This window comes from Terrapene carolina, unplaced genomic scaffold, assembly GCF_002925995.2.
Source record: "Terrapene carolina triunguis isolate 2854851 unplaced genomic scaffold, T_m_triunguis-2.0 Scaffold212, whole genome shotgun sequence".
NCBI lineage: Eukaryota > Metazoa > Chordata > Testudines > Emydidae > Terrapene > Terrapene triunguis.
In genome coordinates, this window is record NW_020664563.1 from 12,335,993 (window position 1) to 12,344,979 (window position 8,987).

Below are 8,987 nucleotides of genomic sequence, written 5' to 3' on the forward strand. Positions count from 1 at the left end.
TGAAACTGGGACGGGGGCTTGGGTGAGGCGGGAAGGAAAGGACTTATCAAATTTTGGGGAATGACAGCCTTCTGGTACTTGAGCAGTCTGCAGGGGTGGAGTGAGAGTTTTCACGGACTCTGCCGCCCCTCCTTCTTGGGACTTTGGGTGAGGTGGGTATGGGACTTTGTGGCGGGGGAGGGCGGGACTCTGTCCTCCTGCCTCCGTTCCTGCAGAACATCCACAAGGCGCCGGAGCGTGTCCGTTTGCTCCCTCATTAGTCCAAGCAGCGTTTGAGTCGCCTGCTGGTCTTCCTGCTGCCACCTCTCCTCCCGTTCAATGTGTGATCGGTGGATTTGGGACAAGTTCTCCCTCCACTGGGTCTGCTGGGCTGCCTGGGCTCGGGAGCAGACCATAAGTTCCGAGAACATGTCCTCCCGTGTCCTCTTCTTCCTACGCCTACTCTGCACTAGCCTCTGGGAGTGTGATGCCAGGGTAGGTCGGGAGACAGTCGCAGCTGTGGGATGGGAAAAAGGGAGTGAATTCCTCAGAAAGATAAATTTAGTTGTGAACAAAGAACATAGTCTTTCTCTGTGAACAAGACCATGCACAGCACCTATCACATGCGCACTCAGGACAAGGTCGAATTTTCGGCCTTCGCATTCAGTGCCTGGGGTCTTGCAGTGCAGATCAGACAAGCAGGGCAGGACAGCGGAATTTGGGTAGCAGGCTGACATGGTAAGCCGTAGACTTGTGGCTGCTTAAAACTTTAATAATAGCACTGGCCTCCTTTCACGTTCAAAGCAATGCCAGTCCCTGCTGCCAGCAATCCGGCAAGCATGAACTCTGCCCCTGTCCCACCCCCTCGCGGCTGTCCCAGGGAAAGATCCCTGTATGCTGCCCCTCTCCCGCCTCCACCGCGTGGCTGTAAACCGCCGGTTTCAGTTCTGTAAAGGAACAGCCAAGCAGTCCCAATACTAACATTCCCCTACCTAATTCAAAGCAGGTCACCATGAGCGACATCACTCTGATGAGGACTTCAGAGACCGAGAAAGAAAGGATGCTTCGGGAAAGCCTGCAAAGACCAGGGCCGTATGCCGCCATACTCTGCAAGGCAATGATCCCCAAGTACTTGCTTGTCTCCTGGCGCGGAAACATTTCCTACCACGGAGGACCCAATAAGGCCGCTCTCCCCAGGAACCTGATGCAAAGGCTTTCCAATTACCTCCAGAAGAGCTTCGTGGAGATGTCCCAGGAGGATTTCTGCTCTATCCCTGGACATATAGACCGGATTTTACTGTAGCTGCACTGGCAGGGACTAAACAGTAGAGCGCCTAGGGCAAACCAATCATGCTAAACCGGACATTGTTAGATTTTTTTTCAGTAGTTGCACTGCCAAGGACTGAAACGTTAAGCGCCTAGGGCAAAGTAATCATGAAAAACCCATTGTTAATATTGTTAATATTCCTGTTCTGTTAAAAATAAATGTTTAGAGGTTTAAAACACTTACTGGCTGATCCTTCCCCTGATTCTGTGTCCGGGTTAACGCCTGGGGACGGTTGGTAGGGGATCTCTGTAAGGGTGATGAAGAGATCCTGGCTGTCGGGGAAATCAGCGTTGTAAGCGCTGTCGACTGCCTCGTCCTCCTCATCTCCTTCCTCATCTTCCCCGTCCGCTAACATCTCCGAGGAACCGGCCGTTGACAATATCCCATCCTCAGAGTCCACGGTCAGTGGTGGGGTAGTGGTGGCTGCCGCACCTAGGATGGAATGCAGTGCCTCGTAGAAACGGGATGTCTGGGGCTGGGATCCGGAGCGTCCGTTTGCCTCTTTGGTCTTCTGGTAGCCTTGTCTCAGCTCCTTGATTTTCACGCGGCACTGCGTTGCATCCCGGCTGTATCCTCTCTCTGCCATGGCTTTTGAGATCTTCTCGTAGATCTTTGCATTCCGTTTTTTTGATCGCAGCTCGGAAAGCACGGACTCATCGCCCCACACAGCGATCAGATCCAAGACTTCCCGATCAGTCCATGCTGGGGCCCTCTTTCTATTCTGAGATTGCATGGCTATCTCTGCTGGAGAGCTCTGCATCGTTGCCAGTGCTGCTGAGCTCGCCACGATGTCCAAACAGGAAGTGAGATTCAAACTGCCCAGACAGGAAAAGGAATTCAAATTTTCCCGGGGCTTTTCCTGTGTGGCTGGTCAGAGCATCCGAGCTCGGACTGCTGTCCAGAGCGTCAACAGAGTGGTGCACTGTGGGATAGCTCCCGGCGCTATTACTGTCGATTTCCATCCACACCTAGCCTAATTCGACATGGCCATGTCGAATTTAGCGCTACTCCCCTCGTTGGGGAGGAGTACAGAAGTCGAATTTAAGAGACCTCTGTGTCGAACTAAATAGCTTCGTTGTGTGGATGGGTGCAGAGTTAATTCGATGTAACGCTGCTAAATTCGACATAAACTCCTAGTGTAGACCAGGCCTCAGGCTCAGGCTGCAGGATTGTAAAATTGCGGTGTAGATGTTTGCCCCGTGAGCCAGAGTCAGCTGACACGGGCCAGCAGTGGGTGTTTAATTGCAGTGTAGACATACCCAGTGGGTGTATTCTGTGGAAAATTCTGCAGGCACAATTGCAGAAAGTACAATGCTCTGCTATTTAGTCTATCACATTTTGATGGATTGGTTGGGAGCCAAGGATTAAATGTGCTAGCATGCATAATGTAAAGGAAGAGGGTCATGTATTCAACAATGAAGGAACTAGACATAGCCCATTCAGGTGGAGCATTAATATGTACTTTGTAAAACTTACTTTGTCCTTTAGTAGAATAAAAAAGCAACATTACCTCAGATATGCCAAACTATTAACGTGACTTCTAAACCCCAAAGTGAACTTCCTAACGGTCTGTTATGGCTGTTATCTGTGCATACTTATGGCTTTGCAGTTTTCTAGTATTTATGTAAACAGTCTTTGAGGCAAAATGTTCATTCTGTGTGTGTTTGGGCAAAGCTATAAGGGTAAGCCTAAGCAATGTATTGTGGAGTCTAACCTGTGGGCCTTGGAGTAGCAGTAGAATTCTACCTACCGATGGTCGTGGTACATATAGGTACCAGTGACATGGAGAAGGATAGGGGAGAGATCCTGGAGGACAAATTTAGGCTGCTAGGTAAGAGATTGAAGTCCAGGACCTCCATGGTAGCATTCTCTGAAATGCTTCCAGTTCCACGCGCAGGGTCAGTTAGACAGGCAGAACTGCAGGGTCTCAATGCTTGGATGAGACGATGGTGTAGAGAGGAGGGGTTTAGATTTATTAGGAACCGGGGAAGCTTTTGGGAGAGGGTGAGCCTATACAGGAAGAATGGGCTCCACCTAAACCGAAATGGAACCAGATTGCTGGCGCTTAAAATTAAAAAGGTCGTAGAACAGTTTTTAAACTAAGGGTTGCGGGAAAGCCGACATGTGCGAAGGAGCATGTGGTTCGGACATCCCTTAGGGAATCTCCATTTATAGATCCTCCCCAATGTCCTAATAAGGAGGAGAGGATGGAAAATGATAAAATACAGGGAGGATCTGATGAGAAACAGTCAAATGAAAAAAAGTCCCATTCAATTACGTCATGCAATGGGGACAGCCAAAAAATGACAAGTTTTTAAAATGCTTATATACCAATGCTAGAAGTCCAAATAATAAAATGGGTGAACTAGAGTGCCTAGTATTAAATGAGGATATTGATATAATAGGCATCACAGAAACCCGGTGGAATGAGGATGATCAATGGGACACAGTAATACCAGGGTACAAAATATATCGGAAGGACAGAACAGGTTGTGCTGGTGGGGAAGTGGCACTATATGTGAAAGAAAGTGTAGAATCAAATGAAGTAAAAATCTTAAATGAACTAAATTGTACTATAGAATCTCTATGGATAGTAATTCCATGCTTGAAAAATAAGAATATAGCAGTAGGGTTATATTACAGATCACCTGACCAGGATGGTGTTAGTGACTCTGAAATGCTCAGGGAGATTGGAGAGGCTATTAAAATAAAAAACTCAATAATAATAATAATGGGGGATTTCAACTATCCCCATATTGACTGGGTACATGTCACCTCAGAAAGGGATGCTGAGATAAAGTTTCTTGACACCTTAAATGACTGCTTCTTGGAGCAGCTAGTCCTGGAACCCACAAGAGGAGAAGAAATTCTTGATTTAGTCCTAAGTGAAGCACAGGATCAGGTCCAAGAGGTGAATATAGCCGTACCGCTTGGTAATAGTGACCATAATATAATTAAATTTAACATCCCTGTGGTGGGGAAAACTCCACAGCTGCCCAACACTGTAGCATTTAATTTCAGAAAGGGAAACTACACAAAAATGAGGTTAGTGAAACAGAAATTAAAAGGTACAGTACCAAAAGTAAAATCCCTGCAAGCTGCGTGGAAACTTTTTAAAGACACCATAATAGAGGCTCAACTTAAATGTATAGCTCAATTTAAAAAACATAGTAAAAGAACACAAAAAGAGCCACCGTGGTTAAACAACAAAGTAAAAGAAGCAGTGAGAGGCAAAAAGGCATCCTTTAAAAACTGGAAGATAAATCCTAATGAGGAAAATAGAAAAGAGCATAAACTCTGGCAAATGAAGTGTAAAAATATAATTAGAAAGACCAAAAAAGAATTTGAATAACAGCTAGCCAAAGACTCCAAAAGTAATAGCAAAACATGTTTTTAAATACATCAGAAGCAGAAAGCCTGTTAAACAACCAGTGGGGCCACTGGACAATCGAGATGCTAAAGGAGCACTCAAAGATAAGGCAATTGCGGAGAAACTAAATGAATTCTTTGCATCGGCCTTCACTGTTGAGGATGTGAGGGAGATTCCCAAACCTGAGCCATTCTTTTTGGATGACAGATCTGAGAAACTGTCCCAAATTGAGGTGTCATTAGAGGAGGTTTTGGAACAAATTGATAAACTAAACAGTAATAAGTCTCCAGGACCTGATGATATTCACCCAAGAGTTTTGAAGGAACTCAGATGTGAAATTGCAGGACTACTAACTGTCATCTGTAACCTATAATTTAAATCAACTTCTGTACCAAATGACTGGAGGATAGCTAATGCGATGCCAATTTTTAAAAAGGGCTCCAGAGGTGACCCTGGCAACTACAGGCCAGTAAGCCTCATTTCAGTACTAAATTGGTTGAAACTATCATAAAGAACAAAATTGTCGGACACATAGATGAACGTAATTTGTTGGGAAATAGTCAACATGGTTTTTGTAAAGGGAAATCATGCCTCACCAATCTACTAGAATTCTTTGAGGGGGGTCAACAAGCATGCGGACAAAGGAGATCCAGTGGATATAGTGTATTTAGATGTTCAGAAAGCCTTTGACAAGGTCCCTCACCGAAGGCTCTTAAGCAAAATAAGCAGTCATGGGATAAGAGGGAAGGTTCTCTCATGGATTGGTAACTGGTTAAAAGATAGGAAACAAAGGGTAGGAATAAATGGTCAGTTTTCAGAATGGAGAGAGGTAAATAGTGGTGTCCCCCAGGGATCTGTACTGGGACCAGTCCTATTTAACATATTCGTAAACGATCTGGAAAAAGGGGTAAACAGTGAGGTGGCAAAATTTGCAGATGATACAAAACTGCTCAAGATAGTTAAGTCCCACGCAGACTGCGAAGAGCTACAAAAGGATCTCACAAAACTGGGTAACTGGACAACAAAATGGCAGATGAAATTTAATGTTGATAAATGCAAAGTAATGCACATTGGAAAACATAATCCTAACTATATATATACAGTGATGGGGTCTAAATTAGCTCTTACCACTCAAGAAAGAGATCTTGGAGTCATTGTGGATAGTTCTCTGAAAACATCCACTCAATGTGCAGCAGCAGTCAAAAAAGTGAACAGAACGTTGGGAATCATCAAGAAAGGGATAGATAATAAGACAGAAAATATCATATTGCCTCTATATAAATCCATGCTACTCCCACACCTTGAATACTGCTTGCAGATGTGGTCAGGGGCAGCTCCAGGCACCAGCGCAGCAAGCGCGTGCGGGGGGCGGCCTGCCGGTCGCTGTGGGGGCAGCAGTCAGGCAGCCTTCGGCGGCGTGCCTGCGGGAGGTCCAAAAAGCCATGGGACCGGTGGACCTCCCACAGACGCGCCGCCGAAAGCCGCTTGACTGCCGTGCTTGGGGCGGCAAAATACATAGAGCCGTCCCTGGATGTGGTCGCCTCATCTCAAAAAAGATATTTTGGAATTGGAAAAGGTTCAGAAAAGGGCAACAAAAATGATTAGGGGTATAGAACGGCTTCCATATGAGGAGAGATTAATAAGGCTGGGACTTTTCAGCTTGGAAAACAGGTGACTAAGGGGGGATATGATAGAGGTCTATAAAATCATGAGTGGTATAGAGAAAGTAAATAAGGAAGTGTTATTTACTCCTTCTAATAATACAAGAACAAGGGGCCACCAAATGAAATTAATAGGTAGTAGGTTTAAAACAAACACAAGAAAGTATTTTTTTCACGCAACGCACTGTCAACCTCTGGAACTCCTTGCCAGAGGGTGTTGTGAAGGCCAATACTATAACGGGGTTCAAAAGGGAGCTAGATAGATTCATGGAAGATCGGTCCATCAATGGCTATTAGCGAGGATGGGCAGGAATGGTGTCCCTCGCCTCTGTTTGCCAGAAGCTTGGATTGGGTGACAGGGCATGGATCACTTGATGATAACCTGTCTGTTCATTCCTTTTGGGGCACGTGCCATTGGCCACTGTCAGAGGACAGGATACTGGGCTTGATGGACCTTTGGTCTGACCCAGTATGGCGGTTCTTATGTTCTTATATACCTAGCTCTTTCTATAGCAGATGGAACTGCTGGATTCTAAGGTAGTGGGTATGACCTAGGGAGTGATCATGCTGCATTCTCTGACTAATCCCCACTTAATCAGGGTAAATGCTGAAGCAAGTTTGCTTCTGAGTTTTATTTTTCCTTCCCATGGGGTATCAACTAACAGTTCACGCATACTGTCTGCTTTTCAGAGGATTCAACAGGGAAAGAGAAACTCCCTGAGAAAAGCAAGGAGAAGAAAGCAACCAGACCAGTGCGCAAGGTCCAAAAGCTAACCAGGTCATCAAGCCCAGATTCCAAACCAGGTGAACAGTAGTACTCTTGACATAGGCTTCTTTCTAGATGTGTATGTTCACAGATTAGTTATGCCCAGACTGGTGAAAAAAGATGTAGTTTAAAGGCACCCAGTTGACTTGAACTCTGGTCAGTTGCACAAAATGTCCTAAAGATGATTTGGTATATTATATCAGCCCTGTATCCCCCACCAGTTTTTTTTTTTTTTTTTCTGTTTACAAAATTTTCCTTTTCTCTGCTGCTGCTGTGCAACTCTCAGAAACAGCAGAAGATTGTATATGTATTTCACAGGGGTTGTCTGTGGACATTCACCAGAGCACTGGAGACCAGCAGCAACCGCAGAACTTCCTTGCTCTCCTCTTCTGCCTGTGTCTTCTTTCGTCTCTGTGGAAGAGCCTGTGTGTGTGTGTGTGTGTGGTGGTGGTGGTGGTGGTGGGGGGGTGATGTACTTCTCTGGGGTGCAGCCTGAAACGGGGATACCACTGAGCTCTCTGTCTCACCAGCCTGGGCTCCCTCTCTCACTGTGATGTTGTGACAAGCTGAAGACCTCTCCCAGTCCTCTACTCACACGAACATTTACAGGCAGGGACACACCCTATTGCGTTACCTGAATGCTTTTTCCAGCCACTTATGGACCAACAATACGCAGGCTCCAGCCACTTCCCCCTCCAGCTCCCAAGCCTAGGAACCCACAGCTGTACCATCTTGCCATTGTCAGAAGCCTGACCAGTGTAAGTTATTTATCCAGTTCGCCCCTCCCTCAATGTGCAGAGGACATGCACCAGCCTCTGTTCCTGAGCAGATTTCCCTTTACACTTCAAACAACACACTGTTCTAGGTAAAAAAAATAAAAAATAAAACAGATTTATTAACTACAGAAAGATAGATTTGAAGTGATTATAAGTAATAAGTGTACAGATCAAAGTAGATTACCTAAGAAATAAAACAAAATCGCAATCTAAGTTCTATAAACTAGACAGGATTTGAGTCAAGCAGTGTCTCACCCTGATGGTACAAACAGTTCACCAATTTTCCATACACAGGCTGGGACTACTCCTTTCCAGCCTGGGACCAGCTTCCCAGTCAAAGTCTTTGTTCCTGGGGTGTTTCCAGGTGTTGAGTTGTGGGGGGAGTGAGACCAAGTGATAATGTCACTTTCCCGTTTTATAGCTTCTTCAATGTGGAGGGAACTTAATTGTCCCAAACAAAGCCTCCAGCACAGTTAGTGGAAAAGTACAGGCACAAGATGGAGACCAGTGTCTAGGGTTACCATATTTCAGCAAGCAAAAAAGAGGACGGGAGGAGCCCCGCCCCAATCCTGCCCTAGCCCTGCCCCTCCCACTTCCCGCCCCCCTCAGAACCCCCAACCCTCCCCCCCCGCTCCTTGTCCCCTGACTGCCCTCTCCTGGGACCCCTGCCCCTAACTGCCCCCCAGGACTCCACCCCCTACCTAAGCCTCCCTGCCTCTTGTCCCCTGACTGCCCCCTCCTGAGACCCTCCCCCCATCCTAACTGGCCCCCTAGGACCCTACCCGCTACCTGTACCCTGACTGCCCCAACCCTTATCCACACCCCCACCCCCAGACAGACCCCTGGGACTCCCACACCCCATCCAACCACTCCCCACCCCCTGACAGCCCCCCCAGAACTCCCGACCCATCTAAACCCCTCTGCTCCCTGTCCCCTGACTGCTCCGATCCCTCTCCCCACCCCTGCCCCCTGACAGCCCCCCCCCACTCCTTGTCCCCTGACTGCCCCCTCCTGGGACCCCTGCTCCTAACTGCCCTCCAGAACCCCTCCCCGTACCTAAGCCTCCCTGTTCCTTGTCCCCTAACTGCCCCCTCCTAAGACCCCCCCC

General features: G+C 47.0%; 1 protein-coding gene across 1 annotated transcript in view; it reads left to right on the forward strand.

Moving 5' to 3' along the window:
- The window catches only part of LOC113407511 (centrosome-associated protein 350-like), a 167,587-nt gene that overhangs the window by 48,305 nt on the left and 110,295 nt on the right, over nt 1-8,987 (forward strand). The window contains exon 8 of the mRNA XM_026656103.1: nt 7,028-7,141. Within this exon, the coding sequence (XP_026511888.1) occupies nt 7,028-7,141 (114 nt within the window). The remainder of the gene's footprint in view (nt 1-7,027; nt 7,142-8,987) is intronic.